The following is a 25908-nucleotide window of genomic DNA, read 5'->3' on the forward strand; positions in this document are numbered from 1 at the left end:
TGAGCAGGAGAATTATTTGTCAATTTCTGTAAGACCTGTTAGCCTTAGGGGAACTTCATTCTGTGCCAACATTGATCTAGCCTGGAATCCTTAGCTGAAACCTCAAGATCCCTAATTTGCATGAGCTTATGAAATTCAAGAAGCAGGAGTAACTTTGGTGTGATTACCATTGTCCACGTTCCCTCTGGGCTATAGCAGAGGCAGCAGGCCTGGCTCAGAGGGAGGCTGGGGCTCATCTCCGAGGGCTTTTGAGAGGCTTGTTCCAAGGGGCAGCTTGTGGCCAGAGGTTGCTGGGAGTCAGAGACAAACTCATTCCCAAAGTAGGGAGTGAGAGGCAAACCTAAGAAACCCCATTGGATTGGTTGTTGGATGCAAAAGTGAAATCAGGGGATTATACCCTTCTGATCACTTTTTATCTTTCTAAAACTTAAAGCGACTCCTCTTACTTCCTTGCTCAAGATCCATCTGTAGCTCCCCACTGACCTACGGTACGGATTCCATAGCAGAGCTTCCAAGGCCCTCTGTGACCAGACCCCTGCCTCCCTCTCCCCAGCTGCCAACCAACCTCCACCCTCTCTCACCTCGTTCCTGCTGCCCAGAATACCGACCCTGCTCACCAGCTCTCTACCTGCCCCCTGCTGCCAATTTCCATTTCCACATTTCATAATCCCCAGCATTCCTTGAGGTCCAGCTGGGACTCACATAGTGACCCCTTTCCCAGAGGCCCACCTGGGGATGAGTCAATCCCTTGTGACCCCTCGGCGTGGTGTCCCTTGTCCTGGCATCATGTTCTGCCTTACATCATTGCTGTTTATTGAAACTAGGCCTTTCTCTTCCACAAGACTTGAGCTCCCTGAGGACAAGGACCACATCTTACTGGCTTTTGTGTACCTTTCACCCCCTCTGCTGCCTTGCACATCAGTACCTGCAAGAAGTCTGACAAATGAATGAATGAATGAATGCTCTCAATTAACAGCTGCCAAGCACATAGGCCAATGTCACACGTGTCTCAAGTCCAAGGGCAGCTAGGACTTCCACTCCAAGAATAGAGCCAATTAAACCACTGAGGCAATAGGAGAGAAAAACTTGGTTTTTTGCTAGATCTACAAACAATAGCAAGTACCACTTGTAAACAAAAGACAGAAACATCAAACAGAAAGCTTTGAAAATGAAAAGTCAGTCCTGAGGTACTTTGTTACAATTCTGCAAAATAATCAAAATCTTAACCAGCATTTGGGCAATGACCTGACATTTTGTGCCTTTCAAAATACAAAATGTGCCAACATAACCGCGGACCAATGAACAGAAAACTGGTGTCACTAAGAACTCCATTACCAAATCCCATTTGCCCAGATTCCTCATTTCATATGAGCTATCATCTTGCTGCTCTCCTATGCCACCACTTAAGAGCCTCGTTATTAGGCATGGAGCGTGCGCATTTGGATAGGGTAGAGCATTTGCAATTATATTTTAAGGTGCTTCCCAAAGCTATAAAGTCAAAGCTATAAATGGCAAGATGGGCGATGTAACTGTCAACAGAATATGAAACAAGTCTGAAATTAGAGTCGATTCTGCTGAGCTTAAAGGCATGTGCCAGGAGAAGGTACACAACAGAAAGGATTCGGGGGGGTGTTCAAGAAGCAGTCAGAAAGCTGGGTGGCCTCAGGCAAGTCACTTAACCTTTCCTGGATGAATTTCTTCATCTAAACAAGAGTGGGACTGGATGACCTATGAGGGCCAAGATGGAAAAATTCTGAAATACTAAGTAGAGTAAATGAAATGGAGTCAAATGGGCCACCACTCACAGTGTTATGCTATTTATTGAGCTGTTATTTTGTGTTGGGCTTTGTGCTTGACACCCTACAAATCTGGGTCACTATAACCTCACAAGCTGTGATAGTAATATAGGGTAGATTAATTAAACAGACATTAAATCCGCTACCACTGCAAACTAATTCCAAATTAGAAAAGCCAACCTATGGAAGGACATCCTGTCCCACAGTTTATTCACTTCAGATTCCACTTACACAACAATATGAGTGACTTCCCATGCCCACACCAGGCTCTGAACCCCTCCCGGGGAGAACCGGATGAAGGGAAACACTCATTTATCCGGGGATATTGCAATCGGTTTCATCAATAAAGACAACAAACTAGGGACCTGGGCCTGATAAGAGATGCAAAGGCTGAAGTAGGTACTAAGAGCTCTGGAGTTCGGCCTTCTAGCAGTTCATTGACTAAAGTGTCCCCGATTTCCAAGAAGTCTGGGGACATTTTTGACACAAAGTGAGGAGGCAATTTTAAGCAAGATATAAAGCCCATAGGGGGGAAAAAAAGACTATAGAATATCTCTTGCTTTCCTCCCCTCTTTCCATCATAAACACATACTATTACCTTGTGGGAATTGAGCAGACTAAACTCCTGAGGTGCACCATTTTCCTTCAGCCAACAGGTTGTTACTATTACTTTGGGCCCCCAGAACATCACAAGCTGTGACAGTAATATTTGGTGAATTAATTAAATGGACATTAAATCTTTCACCGACTGCAAACTAATTGCAAATCAGAAAGGTTGACCTTTCCCATGAAAAGACATCCTCTGTCCCTTCGAACAAAGTCAGATAATTTGAAAGAATCCATGCTAATGAGATTCCTGGGTTCTCAAACTGGGGACCACAAAGCAAACATACTGGGGAGGGCGGGAGAACATGTGGGTAGCGCTGGTCAGGGAGAGGTTAAAAATGAAAACAAGCATTCCAGAGACCTACGGTGGATTTTTGCCTCTGGGTGTTAATTCTGCCCTTGTCAGTTCTGAGGCAGGTGGCTCTGACATGTGCTGGGCACTATTTAATTATTACCATATGAAGAAAGTAGTCTTACGTCTAGCTTTTACCTGTTGTCTTCCCGTGTGGACCGATAAAATGACACAATTTTTGAAACAACTTCCCACCTCGCTAAGCCTAGAGAGGCTGGTCCCGTACAAGCTGACATTAGTATATAACGCCAACACGTCTGTTTTGGGGGTGTGGGGCTGGCTCCCCTCTGGGAGGCGCTGCCTTGTCACTGCCCACTGGATCACCCACTGATTCTCCTCCCCGAGCCCTCCGAACCTTCCCACCCATGCGGGACTCCTGTTACTGAATGACTCAAGAAGACAATTTAAATAATACCAACACTTCACGGAGTAGACAGTCTCCATTTGGTGAATTGCAAAAAAAAGGCAGAAGGCAGAAATCTCTTATGGGATAAAGAATAAAGAACACGGAAGGGGGGAAAAAAACAGAAAATATCTGATCAGCAGGACCCACATGTTAAACTTGTTTGGGGTGAGAAGGAACAGGGAAGTACAGAGCCTGGGGTTGGCTTGGGATTTGGGGACTGGCTGCCTGGACATACCACGTTTCAACACTCCCTCCACCCCAGGTTGCCCACAGACAGCATCTGCACAGTGATCAGGTAGAGTCCATGGCTGGTCTCTGCACAGAGAGTCCCCCCGCCCCCCGGTCCCTACACTACATGTTCAGTGCACCCCAGGCAGGTGTCTCCCGGGGAAAGGATGGGAAAGGACGTGCTGGAAGGTATGGCACCTCCCCCAAGAGGGAATGAACACTCACAACCCAACCTCCAGATTTATACACAAGTAGCATGGGAGATATTTATTTTAGAACCATATATTTGCTATTGTTTTTCTCGGTCTCAATTAATAATTCTCTTTATTCCAATCACGCCAACAGGACAGTTTTGCTTCTGTTTTCTCCTAACAACAAAGGTTTGACAGCTATAAGTAGAGAACTGGACCGTACAGTGGCTGAACTACTATCTGAATTCCATTGTTCTTGGCTACAGGGATGCCTGCGATGGGGGAACCACAACACAGACAAGAGCTACTCCTGAGAAGTGAAATGTAATGGGACTGAGGCCATCCTGCTACAGTTCCTGAGTCAGTGAGGCTCCTAAGCTTGGACTTACGTGCTCCACGGCACCTGTTCCCTGGGGGTAATGAGCAAAATGGCAGGCCCAAGTCCATAAGCCTTTCTTGAACCCTATCGGTTATGAAATGTGCACCTTGTCAGAAAGGTCACAGAGGCCGTTACTCAATTTCCCAGCTACTAATAACTGCACTCACACCCTTAGAACTGTACAACTTTGAGGATGATTAAATAAGCCTGCTTAGCTTAATCAACAACAAATAAAAAAAGTCTCCATAAATATTTAGCCAAAAAGGTGATCAGACACGAGTACAAATCCAAAGTCAGGGTGTTTAGGTCATCTTACTCTTATTTTGTATTATAAAAAAGATTATGTTCCTCTAAATAAAATTGAATCTAGAAAACAGATTACTGTGGGCTTATTTCTAAAACTGATTTCTTGGCCCTGCCAGTTAAGGTGATAATGAAGCTACAGAATAAACTCTCTTCCCAATAAAAATGGAAATTCTTTAAAGAAAGTGAAGCAAAATTTATTTTAGGTTAAGTCTATCAGACAAAATGTACTTTTCCCTTACCATCATGGCTATAAAAGCAGCCTTTCCAAGTCTTAAGAGAAATCAGAAAAGACAGAGAAAAATCAAACCCTACCTATTTTGTTAAACATAAAATAAAAAAAGACTCAAGGGTCTCTTTCCTTTAAAAAAAAAAAAAGCTACACACAAAATGGTTAGACACAAAAACTGGATGTACCACCTTCTACCCAACCATCCATAAAAATAGTGATTTGGAAAATATGGGAGAAAATGTTCCTATCAAGATCATTTTCATAAAGACCCCAGGAGAGTGCTCAACACACAATAGATATTGTCAGGTTTAGCTCTCCCACCCTCTGTAGGGACACTATGGTGTGTCCTGATAAACAGTTGCCTATGTTTTCAAAATCATCAAACTGTTTACCAAACTCACTTGCAGGAATGGCACCAGAGGGCCCAACGCCCCGGTGCGTGTCCTCGCTCTTCTACATATCAGCTAGCCTGGGTGAGGTCTATGCCCTAAGCCTCATGCAGTCAGTGGAAATACTAATGATATCTGCTTATTAATAGCGTTTTTGTGATGCTTACATGAGGTAACTTGTAGGAAAGTACTTCCTAAACTTTAAAGGGCTATTTACACGCTCTTTATATATGAATCCTGTATGGATATAAGGCAGAGATTTGTAGTTCCAATCAGTCGGGGGAGAGAAATAGCTTAGAGACCGATAACTAAATAATACTGAAACCTCATCCCATTATATTTGCTCACTGGTCTAACTGATGTAACTCAACAAAGGGATCTCTGATCCCTCTCAGCTTCCTCTCTGGGTCCATCTTATTATGATGCACCATTACAGAGGCACTCCCTTTCAATATTAATATTTCACATTTGTGTTCTCTATACAATCTACAACGGAGAGCTTTCAAGATGCTGAAAAGTCAGCTCTTGGGCTAATACTACCTCTGAACAAACCAATGACAAGTCTCATTAATTGGAGGAAATGATTCCTAAGTTTAGAGCAGGATGACAAAAATATGGCTCATTTCTGGCCCAGTAAACCTTTCTGGTAGACATAAAATAAAAACAACCAAGTCTGACATGTTTGAAAGGACAGCTGTTTTTGCCTTTCCAGAGTGTCCCTTTGGGTAAGAGAAATGGTCTCTTCCTTTTAACCGCTCTGTGGATGGGTGCTTTGGGCAGGGCCACCCCTCCGAGGATGGACACTAAAGGTTGCCAGTTTTCAGATAGGTTTCGGACATCCCTGTGTAAGACATACCTTCGCCAGTAAAATTCAATTTAAATAGCTTGAACAACGTAACTGTCCAATTCAAGGTTTCACAGAAAGCTTGATACGAAGCTCCAATGATAAAAGGACCCAGTTTCTCTCAACATGGGCGTGTCCTCCTCTGGGGGTTGTACGGAGGTCAGCTACATCCTTCCTTCGCGAGGAAGGGCCTCTGTTCTAGCACGGCCATCTGAAGGCCTGACATTTGCTCTGTTTGGGTTCGCCTGGATCACATGCCTACCTGACCATCCTTGTGATGGGCTGATGGGCAGGCAGCACGTGCTGACGGGCTCAGCCCATGTGGCCCTCTCCTGAAGTCCCAAGGAAAGGTGCTGACCTCAGAACACACAGGTCTTGAACACGGGTTAGGGCAAGGGGGAGAACAGACAGTCAGGAAGCAAACATGCCCACATCCGCTCCATCCTGTAAGAGATCTGGATTTTTGCATGTGAGAATGGTGGTTTAGTTTTTGAGAAGAGTTTCATCTCGTGTAGCCGTTCGGGAGGGAGAAATAAAGGGTGACAAAGGTAGGTGTGCACTGGACACTCCTCTCTCTGCGTTAAATACAAATTATAATCCTTTAAAAGAGATCTTTTCAGATTTTGAAATTTATCTTTTTATATGAAATTATATAATTCGTTCACTGTTTCAAGTGCCCACATTCGAAAAGAAAAATAGATGAAATGTCAAACATTTCTAAGAATTAACATGAGGAAAACAGGAGGAAAAGCAATCTTATCAATGACATGGGAGAAAGCATAAATAGTAAGAGTCAAGACATTGCAGAGAGAGTATGTAACTTGACTTTAGTAACTATTTAGCACTGAACATGAAGATAAGTTCCCAGTCTTAAAATTCCCTATTTAATTATACTGTCAGCTAGAGGAACAGCTACAGCACATCTACTTTCAAAGGTGCAGACTTTACTTGTATTTACTAAACTCTAGCCTTTTCTACTTTAATTTTCAGTAACAACCATCCTTGTCTTCCATAATTTCTTCCCATCTGCCATTCATCACAGCTCTTTATGTGGCTTATGAGCACGTTAAAAACGTTTGGAAAACCAGCATCATAATTCCTCTGACCAGATTTTTGTTATTGCTCGCCTCATATTCACTTGGCATCCCATCAGGACATCTTGGAAAGGGACAGTCCCACATTTACTATAAAGGTAAACCTTCTGAGTATCTGGACCTAAATCTCCCGAGTTGTCTGGGTTTACAAATAGAAGGGCACCACAAGTCCACCCCCACTCTGCAGGGGCTTGTCAGTATGCATGCACGTAACTGCCCAGGGAGAGATCACTTCAGTTCTTGGCAGCATCAGCCACGCCCCAGACTCCAAAACGTCACCCCAGCTGGCAGGCACAGTGCCTCAAAACGCTACCACAGGAAGCCCGTTCATTTGGATTTAGGTCCTGCCTATTCATCAACTTCAAATTGAAAAGTTTAATTACTCAATGACCCCAATAACCACCCACACTCTGAAGCCCAAGAGCTGATAGAAGGTGCCAGGATGTCAAAAGGGCTTGAAGTATAAGGAAGGCTATGAAATGGAAGGAGGGGAGACAGGCCTAAGTTACTGCTCAGGGTCTAGAACGAGAAGGCCCTAACAATCAGCCCCATACAGGTAAGTACAAAGGCTTTATGGAAAACATTAGCGGTGGAAAACAACTGAAATTTGACATTCCAGGAACAGAACCCTCAAAACATGAATTCTCATAAAGAAAATGAGACTTTCTTCTGAGTTTCCCTTTTTCTGTGCAGGAATTCAAATGTGCTTTAGACAGAAAAGTATTTGCTTAATATTAAGAATATTCTATTGGATAAAGTAGAATGGTTTTTCAACTGAAATAGTGTTTCACTAGGTTTTTCCAAATGGAGAGACCTAGGGCTTACATGCAGCTGATTCACTGAATTCACGGATTTTCAATTAATACTTTATAACAAAGTACATACAGGAAGGGTGCCTGGGGGGCTCAGTGGGTTAAGCATCTGCCTTCAGCTCAGGTCATGATCCCAGGGTCCCAGGATCGAGTCCTGCATCAGGCTCTCCGCTCAGCGGGGAGTCTGCTTCTCCCTCTGGCCCTCTCCCCTCTTGTGCTCTCTCTCTCAAATAAATAAAATCTCTTTAAAAAATGTACATATAGGAAAACAAAAGGATTTATAAAGATACATTTATGGTTTCATTAGTGTCATTTATTTCTGGATCATGCACAAAGACAATTCCATTAGTACATTTATTATATTATCCATTTTAGTGCTTATAATAATGGTCATCTTCAGTTGGATATTTGAAATGTAGCTGTTAGTGCACCATCTGAAGTGGAACTCCAGGTTACTTATTTGTAATTAGAGTTCAAACAAATGTCCATGTTTCTGAATGCTACACACCACTGGCAGACGTGGCAGGAACTGAGTAAGAAAGATACTTAAAGCACGACAAAACCCTGTTTCCAAACAATAGTATGACTGCAATAAAGGAAAAGCCAATGTGAACCACAGGTTTTTACACTCCGCCTTGCCTGAATAAATTTCACAAACTCCAGAGAGACCCTCAAGCTTTTCACATTCCTTACTCTTTGTAGAAAGGCCAAGGACGGCATCTCCTTTTGAGGCAAGAATACGAGGCCAGTCATCTGCAGACCTGGGCTGAAACCCTGGCTCTGCCCCAAGTGCCCTGGTGACCGCACTCGATCTCCATGTTTCTACTGTCTTGATTCTACACCTGAGTTTGATCTAAACCATCCCTTAGTGCTGATTTCCAGTTCACAGGTCCTGTGACTCCTAGGAAACAAGGCTGCAAGAGCACATCAGATCAGACCGTGGTTCTCCTAGCGTGGTTCCTGCATCATTACCACCTGAGAATTTTTAAGAAATGCACATTTGGGGCCCCGCCCAAAGCCACATCGTATCAGCAATCTCTGATTTGGGAAGCAAGTCCTCCAGGTTATTCTGATGCACACAACACAGTATGAGAACCACTGGATCGGACCAAAACCACTTTTAAGAAATTCACAGTTCCTAACACAAGGCAAATTAAATCAATCTAAGCTCTATCATTAAACTCAGTTTGTCAGCTACACATTACTTTTCCAGGGCTATGGCACTGAAGGCATCTCATTCTTTGAAAATCCTGAAAAGAAATAGCCACAGAGATAAAATTTAGGGCAATTTTAGCCACTAATAGCCAATGATACTTACTTTTACCCACTAATTCAGAAAGTTAGGGTTTGAAATTCTTATTTCTCCAAAGCTATTTATTAAAGAAAAAATCATTTCCTAACCATAAAAGACTTTCTCTTCAACCTTGTGAATAATGATTTAATAAAATTCAGGTTTGTAACATATACTAAAAGATGTACGTCATCAATATGAAATATTGTAATAGCACACAATAAGGGATTTTTACACTGCCAACATAATAAATTGAAGTTCTGAGTTATCTGCGCACTACAGTAACTGTAATTGCTTCTCATACATGGATACTTTGTGTTTTAATTTCTAGTTTTATAAGAATCAGGAAAAATTTACAGTGGCTCCATAATCCACTCTCTGAAAAAATCATAATTAAATGTGTAATTATTTTATATACGAAATATATAAATAAAAATAAATAACTTTATGAATTATTAAATTATTTAATAATATTTTAAAGTATCCTGATCTTTCCCAAATTAGCTCACCACACACTAAGAGGATTGTCAAATCCTCACAATCTAGTTCTTTATTTTCTAGATTAATAAGAATTAGGCTACCAAGAGAAAAAGAACTCTATCAATTGCCCCATACTATGTTTTTAAACATAGCTCCTAAGACATCAAAAATAAGCTACACTATGGAGAAACTGTCTCAAATGATACGGTGAAAATCACTGCTTTGGAAAAATCCAAAAATCTGAAATACATTTTATCATTTCTTTTCCATTATTATAGGTTTAAAAAAAAAGATTTAAAAAATTCTAATCAGGAATAAGCAAAGATAATGTACCCAAACAGAAGCACCAGAGTCCTGGCAAGAATCTGTTAATGAGGTATCTCTTTTGGATTTGTTTTATTACAACAGAAACTTAGTTTGTAGGGCACTTATCCAAAGCCGCTGAACCAGTTTTATTCTATTTGAAGACAAAGTCGTTCCCGCAGCAGGGCAGCTTAAACCAGAGAGATGACAGTGCAAGAAATGGCTTACAGTCACTGTGGTCATCTAGACACAGATGCCAGGGACAATGCGTCTAACAGCATCACAAAACTCAGGAAATGCTAAATACGCTTAATATACAGATACACATTTAACACGAGATCGTATCCTCACTGCATTTTTCAAGCTGAACAAACTATCGTGATAAACAGTTTAGATGCAACCAAGAGACACCGTTTTAGAGAAAAGAGTGGTTATAATATATCTTTTACGACAGGTATACCTATACCATAAAAAACTCAGAACTAGTAAATTCAGCACTTTTTTTTGTTTTACAAATTTTTATCAATGTGTTTGGATGTTGGATTTTTATAATATTCTCACAAAGATTCTATAAACCAAATAATCTGAGCTGGTTAAAAAGGATGACGAAATGAATTCAACATTTAATATAGCTTTTATTTGTTTAATTTGGTAAGTGGAGAATGTAACGCTTTCAAAGCAAACTCTGGGTTATTTCAGTCACAAGTCCACAGTTAACATGATTCTGAAGCACAGTCTTATCTTCAATATCTACCCACCCTACACAGTCACAGCTAGGGAAATCCATGTACATATGTATTTGTTTTCAACAACTCTAGATTCAGATTTTATATTCTCACACACTTCAAAATGTACCCATTTGATGCAGGATATAACCATAAGAAGATAAAAATTCATGCAATGATACTCAGGTTTAAAAAAAAATCCAATATTTGATCATTCAATGCCATATCAAGTGCATTGAATATCTAAAATAAAACAAGTGCCAATTTTATCATGAATTCATAACATATTTATTGTCTTGAAACCAAACAGGCCCAAGTTACTTTTTGTCTTTCTTGAGTCAGCTATTAACTCATTTCTCTCAAACTTCCTGTGTAAGAAAAAACAAGATATTTCCTTTCTTTTTTGCACTTTCAAGAGATGGCAGAAGGTTTAAGGTAGGTATGTTCTTGATAATTCAGAGTCAGAAAGTACTTCTTCCTGAGCAGAAGGTTCATAATCTCCTACGTTTTCCGCCAATTCAGTATCTAAGTCGTCATTACTTTCTGCACTGTAATCCACTTCTTCAAGGAATCGAGGCTCATCTTCATCCAAAACGTAAGTGGTAGGGCTGTGGCCAGAGCACAGAGAGCACACGAGACTTCATTAGATCCCAAGGTTCTAACATAAGGTTATTTGACCACACTGGGTTAACTTTGATTTCAAAATTTTGATTAGCTTTAAAAATGTTATCCAAATGAAAAAGTTAAGAGATTTATAACAGTTGAGACCATAAAGGGTGAAATGCTAAGTATTAATTATATGACAAGGCTGTCAAAATATACCCTACAATTAGAGAGCTATAAAAAACAAGAGACTCCCCTATTAGGTTGCTTTTTTCAAGGACTTCAACAATTTGCAGGATTAAAAGTTCTATCTTAATCACTAAAAAGGAACAGACCACTTCAATAAGCTTTATTTTATCTTATTAATTCATCCATTATAAGAAACTGCGGTATTTAAACACTAAAACCACTTATTCTAAGTCTATACAATGATTATTTGCCATAAAACAGCCCATACACTCTTCCTCCCAGTTTCCAGTGGTCAAGAATAAAAACAAAAAACAAGTGAATGCTCCATATCCAGATTAATAACTTGCCCTTGGGACACAGAATAAGATATTTGCTTAAAAGCACTAAGTGCTTCTGAATATTTCATTAGGTAGGCTGTTTGGGATAAAGACAACCTTTCCATCTTTCCTCTTCAAAAAAAAAAAAAAAATCACAGTATTCTGATTTCTCCCCATTTGGGAGATTTTACACACATGCACGTGCGCACATGCACACACACAGTGTTATCAAAGAAACACTACAGAAATATTTCAATGTCCCCATTTTGTGACCAAAACTATCTTAATTTCACACAGATGCATGTCTGTTTATATCCCACCTGCTTCCAAAAAGGATTTCCCATCATGGATGCAATTAAAAGCTATAAATCAGAAAATAAAAAGGAAACAATAAACTGTTAAAATGAGCAGGGAGGCAAATGTCATTAGGCATCTAGAATGAAAGAAGTCCTGTGCTGAATATGAAATTTGGTTCAGATATCTACAAGTTTAGGCAGGAAAGACGAGTTAATGGATTATACGGTTCTCATATTCTGAAAAGAGAAAGCAAAACTCATCCACTAAGACTATCTCTTTTTCCTAGAATTGTTTTTATCTTGCTCATTAAAAATATATTGCAAAACCACCTTGATCTATTTATATAGCAAACTTGTAAAAAGTTCAGAGCTTGGGTGGGGGGATGGGTTAGCCTGGTGATAGGTATTAAGGAGGGCACGTACTGCATGGAGCACTGGGTGTTATATGGAAACAATGAATCGTGGATCACTACATCAAAAACTAACGATGTACTGTATGGTGACTAACATAACATGAAAAAAAAAAAAGTTCAGCACTTGCCCTGTGATGGACTAGTCCCGATAAACCCGCTGAGTGGCTTGAAGGACTACATGAGACTTTATTACTTACCTAACACTCACAAGAATGATTTCACAGCCTTCAATTATGCAACTAAAATATTTATCATGAATCTATCAGGTCTTTAGGAAAAAAATGAGATTAAAAGGAAAAAATTATTTGCCTTTTAAAATGATCATTTTCCTTTCTTTCTTTTAAAAAACAATAATTCATTCCTCCTTCCTGAGTTTGGTGTTTCAAATTCTCAGGGTGTCCCAGGTGAATCACAGCATACCTGGAGGACTATTAGAACAGACTCTTAGAATAGATGGAGGCTTCAGCTAAAGCAAAGGAAGGGGAAGGACAGAAGTGAGGGGACAAACTTGTTTACATTCTTCCCGGAGACTGTCCAAACAAGAAGAAATGATCATGGAAATGCAAGGGAGGAGGCAGATTTGCTCAAAAGCCATGCACTCCACTGGTACAGGGGCTGGGGAAACCAACCAGAACTGGAGAGGTTCACTCCACAGTGAGGAGGCATCATGCCCAAAGCAGTGCAGTCACCGGCAGCATCGTGGGATCTCCCGACAGGAAGGAAGAGCACAAAATCCATGTGGTGGGTGGGTGGGCAAGCATCATTCGGGAGATCTACGGACCACAGAATTCCAACCCACCCCTGCATTCCACCCCCACCCCATACCACCACCAAAGAAAACAGACTGGCATAAAGTAAACTAGTTGCAGGAAGCCCAGCCACTACATGGAGGTCAGAGTAAGGACCTAGTTCTACATGGGCAGCTGAATACTAGAACATTAATCAACATGAACTAAGAGAAAGGGTTTAAAGAAAAAGCCTAGACTTATAGGCTAAAAAACAGTCTTTTAAGTTGAGGAAACAGAAGAATGATTTTGAAGCAACAAAAATGCCCAGGATCAAGCAAAAAAAGCTGCTAGACGTCAAGGAGACTTGGAACAATGCTGGGGTCAGATACTGATAAGCACTTTTATTAAGTCTAAGAAGCACAACCTGGAAGGCAAAGCCCCTGGAAATTTAAAAGAAATCCCATAAAAGGAATGTTCAGAAAATAATTTGAGCCTGTCAATTCCTGATCTTGGCTCCTTCATATGCTGACTGTGACATAAACCCCCCTCCATGTTCCGGCATCATCCATCGTGATACCTAGGAATAGACAGGTTTCACACTCTTAATTCCATTCCCGGAACCCTCACTGACCCTGATATTTGATGCCTATTTCTGCAGGTCCTATCAAAGTCACATTCCTAGCCTCAGCTTCGTGAAGGTGTACCGTCTGACTGAAATGCAGCGAGTCCATCCGGCAATGGCAAAGGGGCCCTCAGTGCCAAGCTGTGCGCGTGTGGGGGCGGGGGTGAGCGCTGGGTAGACCTAGAGTCAAAGAGCTGCAGGAAACCTGAGAGAGCGGGAACAGAAGATTACAATCCCCATAACTCCACTGAAAGCAGCCTTCTGACTGGTATTCCAGTTGCCACTCTCCAGTCCATTGTTTCTAGATCTCTCTGTTGCACTTAACTGGTAGAAATTCCAATACGCCTCTCTTCCACTGTGCCTCATTCCCCTCTGTCCCTCCTCACTGCTGATCAAGTGCTCTACATCCTCCATAGTATACCTCAAAAATAGGTGCTTATAAAAATGCTCTCCTGGCACGCTTTTATATGCAAGCCCTCTTTGAGTAAGCTCACATATTTTAATTTGCATTCTGATCATTTCCAAATCCAAATTTCAAGCCCTGACCTCACCCTTGAACTTCCACTGTGCACACAAGCACTTGCTAGCAGATTCACATGGCTATCTCACATATACCCCAAATGTATATTCGCAATGGAACTCACCATACTCCCTAGCAAGCCTGCTCTGCTTGTCCTCGTCCCAACATCATCCACTCAGTGCGTCATAAAACCTAATTCTCAGCAAGCAAGTCCTACCAATCAATCTCTAAACTACTTCTTGCTTCACATTTTACATCACAAACCTTCACTGACATTGCTTCATCTGCTTAGGACATACTTCCCACCTTTTTTCTCCCAGCGACTCATATTTCCTTCAAACTGCAGCTCAGGCTTATTTTTAGATGTTCTTCCTTTCCAGAAGCCCATTTTGGGCTAAGCGCCCTTTCTCTGTATCCCCTCTGTACCCTGCGTGTTCTGTCCCATCACTGCTCCCAGGCAGGCAAAACCATCTATTTGTGGGCCTGTCTTCTCAGCAGCATGTTAAGGTCGGGAGCTGTGACTTATGCATATTAATCCCTCTTATCAGCTCCCAAGAGTATTCGACACACATTGTAGGCCCTAAATGAATATTTGCTGAACTCCACGAGAAGCCACAGGGCCCACGAGACCATCGATTTTTATGTTACCCCATCCCACTGATTATACTTTATGTAAAAAAACTTAAGGCACAAGACCAATCACAGCAATTCAGCTTTACTTTTATTAATAATTCCAACATATGTTTTGAACAATGTACAACTTAGGAAGGGCCTTCATATACATTATATCTCACAATAACCTCCAGGTTACTGAGAAAGACTTTAAGGTAATTTGCTCTAGAGTTATAAAATAATTAATCCCTTGACATCAGCAGAAAGGAATTCAAGTAATAATTCAATCACAAAGAGAAACTCTAATCAGCACTTAGTTATTTCCTATCACTATTACTTTTTTCCCCACCACAACTTCCTTGTCCCCCTAATTCTCTTCCTGTTGGTTTACTCCTGCTGCCCTGTTCTGCTTTGTTCTCCAACGGCTGGCCTATGTAGACCTGCCCTAACATCCTTCTCTTCTGGATTTTAATCAATGAGAAACATTTCATCCTAAAAGAGAAGAGCATTTTAGTCCAAAACCAAATCTCCCCCATGCTGCTTCAGGAAAAATATCAAAACCTTCACCCAAATGGCTTTCTCACAGGATGAATTTGTTGAAATTCTCTGCTGTCTGGTGTTATTATGATGCAGAAGAGGTTCAAAATTCCCACTGATTTCTAAAGATAACAAAAAATTCTGCTTCATTCAGATTCCAAAAGTGTTTTGGCTATCACTATGTTAAACTAGTAAGCATACGCAAAATTAAACCTAAGAAAGTCACCGTCTCCCTCGAGGCACGCCCAGCTACTTGCATTAGCGCTGACTGGACATCTGAGACACCAAGATGCAGATCTTCAGCTCTGTTACCTACACCAGCATGAAAGAAGCAAAACGCTGGACATGGAGTCAGAAATTCTGGGTCTGTGCCTCTCTTCTTCCACTAGCCAGCTGCATGACCTTGAGCAAGTCACACACTTTCTTCAAGCACTGATTTTTCTCAAGAATAAAAGCCAAGAGAACAATGTCAGCACCACTACCTCACAAGTTGTTTGGCTCCAATTAGATAGTGAGTGTGAAAGCATTTGTAAATTCTTAAGCTGTACAAATATAAAATGCTATTATGAAATTAATAAAGCTACCTTGTTAAAGAAAAAAGTTAATCAGTTCCTAAAGAGCCCAGGTAATGGGCTGCCCCCACACCAACAGGACTAAAAATACTACCTTCCTCTTGTAACTCAGAATCCTCCCTTAACCTCATACTCTTCTACAATTTTGAAACTAACCTACCTGTTTTCAGACAGCACAATAAAGATATCCTGGGGGAGAAATTCTGAAATTGATATACAAACAGAAAAATATTCCATTGCCCAAATTAGCAGCAATTTGTGACTTGCTGATTATGTCTTTCTTGTATTGAAATATCAGGTCTAATGTGAAAGAAAAATCTCTTTCTGCCTAAATATCACAGAATGTTTTATTTATATAATTTGATTCCCAGCTCGTAAGAGATGTTGCATCTACTCAATATCAAAGCAAACAAAATTATCCATAGAAAATACAAGTAACATTTTTTGTCAGTCTTAACTGTCCACAGTGTATACATAAGTATTTGCACATTCCTACACATGTACATACCCAACACACAGAGTAGAGAATTTCTAACAGGATTATTTCGGGGTGGGGGGGAGAAACTTGTTAATTTACTGATCCTTTTTGGACCACAAATGTAACTAAGCTGCCTTCAAAAAACAGTCACTAAACTCCAACTGACTTTACTATTGATCTAAAAACATTCCTTATACAAAATGAAAAGGTTAAAGAGTTAAGTTTCCCAATAATGCAGGACAGCCTCAAAAGCTGAAACCATTCCTTTTTAGTAATTTTACTTAGTCACTTGGAAGATACAAGATACAATGAAAGCACAGGGAAATTCTGGAGTCAGATCTGGGCACAATTCCTGGTTTTGTTGGGAATTACCAGAAAGATGACCTTGGGTCAAATTCATCTCTGAGCCTCAGTTTACACAATATGAAAAGGCGTCACAATATCATCTGTCTCTGATCATTCTCAGTAGAGCACAAAAATCTGAGATAATAATCAAACTTAAGAAAAACTCAAAATGGGCATGCGTGTTTGTGGTCCCAGGGCCACCCCTGGTTTAGTGATGCGCTAGCAAGATGTACGGGATTCGGCAGACAGTTGTATTAACAGCTATGATGTATATTACAGTGAAAGGATACAAAGCAAAATCAAGAGCAAAGGTGCATGGGGCAAAGTCCAGAGGAACTCAAGGCCAGGCAAGGGCAGCTGCTAAGAGGCAGAGAAGTCATCAGAACTTTCAGCAATTTCAAAGGACTGGAGGCAAAAATTGGAGTTCAGAGCTGCCAAGTTTCCTGAAAGAAGGGAGTTGCAGAGATATGACCCCAACAGTTCTCTCCCGGAGGCATGTGACAAATTCTTAAAATACACAGTGCAAGAGGCTGAACAGCAAAGCAGAAAGCAGCAAAACAAACCAACTAGAAAATAAACAACAGAATTTGGGGCAGTCTTGTGGTGCTGAGGAAAGGAGAAGCCCTCGGCCTTCCACAGTGACCTCTGGAGGGCTACCACCCAGAGCGGAGAGGCGGGAACCAAGGCTAAACAAGTTTTACAGGTTTTGCAAACCCACCTCCAGCTAGCTCAGTCCCTTGTCAGAATGGGACCACCTGCCTACTCCACAGCCTGCCAGAGGATAGAATGACTCCTCTTTGAAGAAATAATTCTTCCTTATTCTGATATACCATATTCTTACTTTGAAGTCTCAAATAGGCACTTACTGAGAGGAATAACTTAATTCTTCCAAGAGGCTACTAAGAATATAGCTTATAAATATTAACAAATATCTACAATCATCAAATTCCTTATACAGCTGTCTTTGAGACTAACAATTACTAACTCCATACTTATCTGGATCTCAATGATAAGGATCATTTTTCTCTCTTATGATAAGCTTCAAAGCTTTCATTATAATCAAATCTGGCCTACGGTCCTGAAGTGTTCACATTAAATCCCTAACTTATTTTTCTGGATGATTTTAATCTCCTCTATATTTGTAGGTACAACAGCACTTCACTGACTTAGCACAAAAACATAAACGGTTCACTTCAACTATGATTTCCAGTGGACTAGAAGTGGTAATATGATCTTCAATTACATGGCATGATTTATCTGCCTAGAAAATATTCTAATCTAATTATAGTTGTAAGAATTTTCTACATGGTTGCAATAAATGACTCTCACAAATGCACACCAGACTCAAGCATGTGCATCACAGCCATTAAAAAGGATTTTTTAAGGATTAGCTTGATTAAATGGTAAATTGTACATTTAAAATAAAGCACATTAATACAGTAACCTTGACTGCATTGCTATAAATACTGCCATTAACATGTGGCCACAAATGATCTATACTGACAGACTCTGTCCTTGACCAAACTTGAGTCAGGCTCTTCTGAGTCCTCCTTTCAAACTAGGCCCTGACCTTGGGCTCTGTCCTCAGTCAGGGGCTCTCCTGCTTAGTCTAGCTGTAGTAAGAATTTTGCTGAGTCAGTTTATCAAAATCCCCCACTCTCTGTATCTCATCAGTCTGGCCTGCTTTCAGCAAAAACTATGTCAAGTAGGTTTAGCCAGAATCTTCCTTACACGTAATGGTTCCTCTTAGTAATTTTCCACCCACCAATCCCCCACTCTACTCCCTGGCTATAAATCCCCACCTTGCCTCACTGTATTCACCCCTCGTAGCAGTCCTCCTGAATAGTCTGCCTTCCTAATCTGTAACAGTGTCACAAATAGTTTTCTCTTTAACAATATTAATTTAATTTTCTCAGAAGATAAAGTTCCTACATATTTACAAAGAAACACAAGCTTCACGTGAATAAAGTACAGAAAATACAGAGGCTAATATTTCATTCTAGTGTTAACAGTCTGTAGCAATGAGTATCTTTGTACTACCTTACCAATAACTTCCAGCCAGTCTCTCTGATATTGCTAGTGACAGAGGCAGAGCCTTTAACCAAGAAACATTATGATGTTAACTCATTCACAGACCTGTATTCATTCTCTATACCTTATCAGAAATGTACTCTATCAAAACACATCAAATTAGATTTTTTAAAAAGTATTAATAAAAAATAGAACAAATGCTAAGCATATTTTAAAGGTTTTCTCCAGCTTAAGTCCTATTTATTTTATTAGTTGCATTAAGAACAATTTCAACAAATTTTCTAATGTCCATGCTGTATGCACAAATACAAATTAAGTACTGACACGTGCTACACCACAGATGAACCCTGAAAACAAGCTAAATGAGAGAAGCCAGATGAAAAAGGTCATACACCATATGATTCCATTTATATGAAATATCTGGAACAGGTAAACCCACAGAGACAAAAAGTAGATGAGTGGTTGTCAGGGGCTTGAAATGACTGTTTAATGGGTATGAGGGTCTTCTTTGGGGGTGCTATAAAAAGTTTTGGAACTAGACAGAGGTGACTGATAGTTGTACAATATTGTGAACATATTAAACACCATTAAATTATTCACTTTAAAATGATTTTATGCTGTATGAACTTCATATCAATTAAAAAAAAGAAAGAAAACAGGTTGAAACACTGATTATAAGACAGTCATTAGGCTTCATTTAAACATGGGCATATGTTTTCATTATGATAAAACATTGGATAGCGTTTGGCATTTTTCAACTTCACTTTCCTATAATGTTTTAAATATATTCAAACTTCAAATACTTCTGTATATCTAATATCCTGAATGTAGTGACCACCAACCATATCCTGACAAGCAGCACTGTTAAATGTTTTATCAGTTCTCAAATCCTTTAAATGAGACTGAGAGGACTCTTTAATAGTTCAGGTGACAGGTGAAATAAAAACACTTTCGCTAAGTACAAAAATACTACATAGCTATAAGCTTTTAAATGAGCGCTACTGATATTCCCAGCTTTGACCTAAAAGAAACACGCCCCCCCCCAGGAAAGATATAATGCAGACTTAGTGTTCCATCAGATGAAATTTTTATTATACAACAAATACAATTAAGTAAAGTTAGAATGATTTATGTATGGTAATTTCCAATGAATGCTCTGGGAATATAAAATATGATTAATTTTCAACCACAGGCTTCACTGAAAAGGAAGTTCTATAACTTCTGGTAAGTACAGTGAAATCTCAAGAGCAACGAAGATGATTGTAAAAGAATAACTTTTCTTTTAATGGATAATCCACAGGAAAAAGAACACTGAAGAGGAAATAATAGCAAAGAAGAGATATTAACAAAATGTAAGAAGATGAAGGCAGATGGATGAAAAATGAACGGGGCCTGAGTGCCAACCTCTACTTTGCTCAAGTACTTACAACAGGGGAAGGCATGGGGAAAATGCTAATTTGCATTACACAGTCAGAGGAAAGCTAAGATAATCTGGGTGATAAACCTGATTATCAGGGTGCAATTGAAAAGAGAATGGATTAAAAGATTTTATAAAGAGCAGTTAGACCTTCAGATCACCTTCCTCAGGTTATTCCCTAGTTTAGAGAGAGAGAAAAATGACTTTCTAAAGAGTTTTATCAGAGAGGCTATTCAGTTGGGGCCAAAAGACAGAAATGGGGGTCAGGAGAGTAAGTGAAAGTCTGCTCAAAAGTAAGTCCAACTGGCCCCCAGAATGCCAGCTACTGGACTTTATGCCCCAGGGGCAACATTTCTCAAAAAATTTTTACATCACCGCCCAGTGCTCCAAAGGAGTTTTTTTCCCCTGATCCTCCTAATTAAATACAATTAAGAATTAGAAAGATAAATTTTGTATCAGATTAGACTCAGCTAAAGAAAGCATGGGTGAATTAAAGGTTGGTTAGAAAAAACACCTAGCTCTGACGGTCAACAGGACTTGTGCTCACAGGATCTACGAGGCTATAATAAACAAAGAAGCAAGTCTTAACTGGCATGCACAAGCATATACGCATATGTACATATATAGTGTGTGTGTGCGTTCTGCACACTGCCCATCTCCCAGTTTTTCACTGAAAAAGTTTCATCTGCATATTTTAAAAGCTGCAGCCTGAGGGCCAGACTTCTAATTTAGCAGGAACTGTGGGCTGCCATCGTCTTCAGAGACTGGGGAAGCCAGCAGATATATATCCTGCCTTCTCCCCACAGGGTGCTCCAATAACCAAAGCAAGTTACCCATATCACCCTTAAAGGAGTTGTACATACATCTGACACCTCAGCTTTTGTGGCTGTCACTGAAGACACAGACCTACAGACAGCCTGGCTCTAGCAGCCAACAGGGCTCGCATTCATGAGTCCCATGTACTGTAACAAAGAAACAGTTCTTAGGCACAGAGGCACCTCCTACGGCTATATACTCAGACTCGCACAAAGGGAATAGGCAAAAATACCCATCTCCCAGTTTTTCCCTGGAAGGGGTTTAAACTACATGCTTTTCTAGCTGCTGCTAGAAGGTCCAGCTTCTAATCACTCTGCATCTAAGTGCTGACTATGATCCTCCTTTTTGAGATACTACTATGACCTAGCACCCTCAACTACTGGGAGCCACTAAAAACAAAGAAAGAGGCTTGGGCTATCACAAAAGTCTGAGACACAACTAGGAACTCAAGCCAGAATAATCAATGAAGTTCATCTCCTACACAAGAGCATTCTGCTAAGACTGGGAGAGATGGCTAGATTATCTAATGTGCAGAAACCAAAACAGAGAGTAATGGAAAATGAAGAAACAGAGGAATATATCCCAAACAAAAGAACAAAATAAATATCTAGAAACAGATCTCAAAGAATACAGATAAGTGATATACCTGATACAGAGTTCAAAATAATGGTAATAAAGATTTTCAACAAATTCAGGAGCAAAGCATGAACAAAGTGAGAATTTCAACAGAGAGTCAGAGAAAATATGAAAAAATACTGAAGAGAAATCACAGAACTGAAGAATACAATAATGAACTGAAAAATTCAATAGAGGGTTCAATAGCAGACTAGATCAAATGGAAGAAAGAATCAGTAAACTCCAAAAGGGCAGTAGAATTCATCCAAACAGAGGAACAAAAAGAAGAAAGAATGAAGAGTGAAAATTACTTAAGGGACTTATGGGATATCAATGAACAAACCAATATATTCATTACAGAGTTCCCAGAAGGAGAGATAAAAGGGCAGAAAGCTTATTCAAAGAAATAATGGCTGAAAATTTCCCTACCCTGGGGAAAGAAAAAGACATCAGAAATCCAGATTTACAAAGACCCAAAAAGATGAATCCAAAAAGACCCACACCAAGACACATTATAATTAAAGTGTCAAAGCTAAAGACAGGGAAAATCTTTAAAGTAACCGCACGTAAGACTATTAGCAGCTTTTTTTCAGCAGAAATCTTGCAGGCTAGAAGAGAGTGAAAGGATACCTTCAAAGTGCTCACTCAAAAAAACAAACAAATTACAGGCCAATACCCTGATGAACTTAGATGCAAAAATCCTCAATAAAGTATTAGGAAATTCAATTCAACAATACATTAAAAGGATCAAACATATACCATAATCAAGTGGGATTCATCTCTGGGATGCAAGGATGGTTCAACATTTGCAAACCAATCAGTGTGATACACCACATTAACAAAACGAAGAATAAAAATCATGTGATTATCTTAATAGATGCAGGAAAAATATTTGACAAAATTCAATATCCATTCATGATAAAAACTGAAAGGGGACGATACACACCTCCACATACTAAGTTGATATAAGCCCACAGCTAACATCATATCCAGTGAAAAATGCTAAAGTTTTTCCTCTAAGATCAGAAACAACAAAAGAATGCCCATTCTCACCACTTTTATTTAACCTAGTACTGGTAATCCTAGCCAGAGCAATTAGGAAAGAAAAAGAAACAAAGGACATGGAAATCAGAAAGGAAGAAGTACAATTTTCTCTCGGTGCAGACGACAGATTACATATAGGTACCCTAAAAACTTAACAAAAAAAAATGTTAGATATAATGAACAATTTCAGTAGTGATGCCAAGGAAACAAAATACACAAAAAACAGCTTCATTTCTATACACCAACAATGAACTATGAAAAGAGAAGAAAACAATCCCACTTACTATAGCAGCAAAAGGAATAAAACAGGAATAAGTTACGCAAGGAGATAAAAGACAAAAACTGTAAGAGAGCGATAAAAGAAACTGAAAGATACAAATAAATAGAAAGATAGTTTGTGCTCACGGATTAGAAGAACTAATGTTGCTAAAATGCCCACACTACCAAAAGCAATCTACAGATTCAATACAATCCCTATCAAAATGTCAATGCCATTTTTCAAAGAAACAACTGAACTACAAAAGACCCTGAATAGACAAAGCAATTCTGAAAAAGAACAAGGGTGGAGGCATCACACTTCCTGATTTCAAACAATCATGCTATAGTGATCAAAACAGACACATAGATCAATGAAGAGAATAGAGAGCCCAGAAGTAAACCCCTGCATATATGGCCAATTAATTTTTCACAAAGGAACCAAGAATATGTATTGGGAAAAGACAGCCTCTTCATTAAATGGCGCTGGGAAAACTGGATAGACAAATGCAAAAGAATAAAACTAGACCCCTACCTTACTCCAAATACAAATATCAAGTCAAAACAGATTAATGACTAGAAAGCACGATATGAAAGTATGATATATTGTCTCCTAGAAGAAAACACAGAGGGTAAACTCTTTTGACACTGGGCTTAGCAATAATTTCTTTTCTGACACCAAAAGCAAAGGCAATAAAAGCAAAAATAAACAAGTAGGTCCACATCAAACTAAAAAGCTTTTGTACAGCAAAGAAAACCATCAACAAAATAAAAAGACAACCTATGGAATGGGAGAAAATATTTGCAAACCACACATCCAATAAAGGGTTAATACGAGACATACACAGAACTCACAACTCAAAAGCAAAAACAATTTTTTTAAATGGGGAATTTCCCCAATTTTTAAAAATGGGGAAAAGGACCTAAATACACATTTTTCCAAAGAAGACATATGAATGGCCAACAGATATACGAAAAGGTGCTCAATTGTACACTGTTGGTCACCATGTTGACTGGTACACCCACTATGGAAAACAGTATGGAGGTTCCTCAAGAAATTAAAAATAGAACTGCCATATGATCCAGCAATGCCATTTCTGGGTAGAGATCCAAAGGAAATAAAATCATTAGCTGTTAAAGAAATATCCGCACTCCCATATTCAAAGAGTATTATTCGTAATAGTCAAAGTATCAAAACAACCTAAGTGTCCATCAATGGATGAATGAATAAATTAAAATGTAACATACAGATATACAATGAAGTATCATTCAGCCTTTAAAAAGAAGGAAATCCTTTCATTTGCTACATGGATGAACCTGTAGGGCATTATGCTAAATAAGCCAGACAAAGACAGATAGTTACTACATGGTGTCACTCACATGTAGAATCAAAACAAAAACAAAAACAAAAAAACAACTGGAACTCAGAGAAACAGAGTAGGAAAGCGGTTGCCAGGGGTACAGGGTGTAGGGAAAAAAGGAGAGATTGGTAAAAGGGTACAAATTTTCAGCCTTGAGATGAATAAGACCTGAGGAAGTAATGTATAACATGGTGATTACAGCTGATAATCCTAGACTGTATGACTGAAATTTGATGAGAACTGAAATGATCATATTCGTTCACACACACACACACACACACACACACACACACACACACACAAAAGAGTAAACATGTGCGCTGATGGACGGATATGTTATTAAATCAATGGGGCAATCCTTTTACAAGGTATACATATATCAAAGCATCATAAAATCTTACAATTTTATTTGTGAATTATACTTCAATAAAGCTGGGAGAAAAAAGATTACATGAAATAACTTGAAGGAAGGCTTCTAAATATCAGAACAACTGACAATCTTTATATATTTACTTCCAGTAGAGAACTCAGGTGATTACTGTCTCAATTATCATATTAAAAAGAACAGAGTTCTAATTAATGTTTTACTATACTTAAAACTCCTAAACTAATATATGTAACAGAGCAGAGCAATAAACTGACAAATGACAAGTCAAATCTAACAAAAAAAATCATGAAGATTCTACAAAATGAGCATATTCTTACCCATATCCATCAAACTATAAAATGCTAAGGTCTGGTGTTATGATTAAGAATTATAATACTGAATTATATCTGAGCCTGTAACTGATCAAATTTTATATATATTTAAGGAGCAAAGGTTTATCTATTGAGAATATTATTTCACAGATATAATTAAATTTTCAAAGGGATACTAAATTAATTAGCTGTTTTCAGTATATGTAACCAGACTGTTACTGGAAAGCCATTTGATGTGTGTAGATATCAACAAAATAAAATTTCAAATATGAATCCTGATTCCAAGTCCTCTTATTTAGATATTATCTAAGTACTGTTTTCCACATTGCTTATTTTTGGGTTAAAGGTAAACCATTAAGATCACTAAAAGTGGCATTCAATATAAGGATATTTCGTTACAATCTCATCCAAATATCAATGTTAAAAGAACGAAGAATATTATCACAATTTGGAACAAATAAATACATAACCTAGATGTTTAAACTTAATTATTTAATTCTAAAAATGCTCTTGGCTATCAAAATCTCTGTGCCTTTCCTCCTTAATTAATTTAACGAAGTCTAACAGTATACTACAACATAATAACAGAAGGAAACAAGTGTGTCTTACCTAGTTACTTTGCAGTTCGATTCAATCAAGTCATTTTCAAAGTCAAGCAGGCTGGAAGGCAGATTATATTCCAATGGGGACGTCAGTCTTTTCAAACGCAACAGACCAACACAAAATTTTGCTCCCATCTCTTCTAATTCTCGAGTACCAATCTGTAAACCCTAGAAATAAAGCAATTTCATATATGTAATTAGGACATTTGCTGTCCTCTGGCTGTTTCTTATTATAATCACATAAAAGAAATTTATAATTATATTAATAAAATTAAAAGGTACTTTGTACGGGCCTACAACTCAATAAGCACAATGTCTTAACAATATAAGATCATTTTAGGTCACAAAGGAAACTCAAAAAACCAATTCTAAATGTCTATTCCCATTCATTACATGCAAACTATT

At 39.0% G+C, this 25908-nt stretch overlaps 1 protein-coding gene across 4 annotated transcripts in view; it reads right to left on the minus strand.

The window, feature by feature from the left end:
• Positions 1 to 7923: 7923 nt before the first annotated feature.
• AGTPBP1 (ATP/GTP binding carboxypeptidase 1) overlaps positions 7924 to 25908 on the minus strand; it is a 161054-nt gene continuing 143069 nt past the window's right edge. For 2 of the 4 annotated variants that reach the window (XM_025851632.2, XM_025851633.2), the window contains exons 25-26: positions 25511 to 25671; positions 7924 to 11039 (exon numbers count right to left, since the gene is read on the minus strand). In XM_025851632.2, coding sequence (XP_025707417.1) covers positions 10862 to 11039; positions 25511 to 25671 — 339 coding nt within the window. In that variant the 3' untranslated portion in view covers positions 7924 to 10861. The other 2 variants (XM_073880686.1, XM_073880685.1) reach the window with 2 other exon arrangements.

This window comes from Callorhinus ursinus, unplaced genomic scaffold (genome assembly GCF_003265705.2).
Source record: "Callorhinus ursinus isolate GAN/ISIS: 27379988/994484 unplaced genomic scaffold, GSC_fseal_2.0 scaffold39, whole genome shotgun sequence".
Lineage (NCBI taxonomy): Eukaryota > Metazoa > Chordata > Mammalia > Carnivora > Otariidae > Callorhinus > Callorhinus ursinus.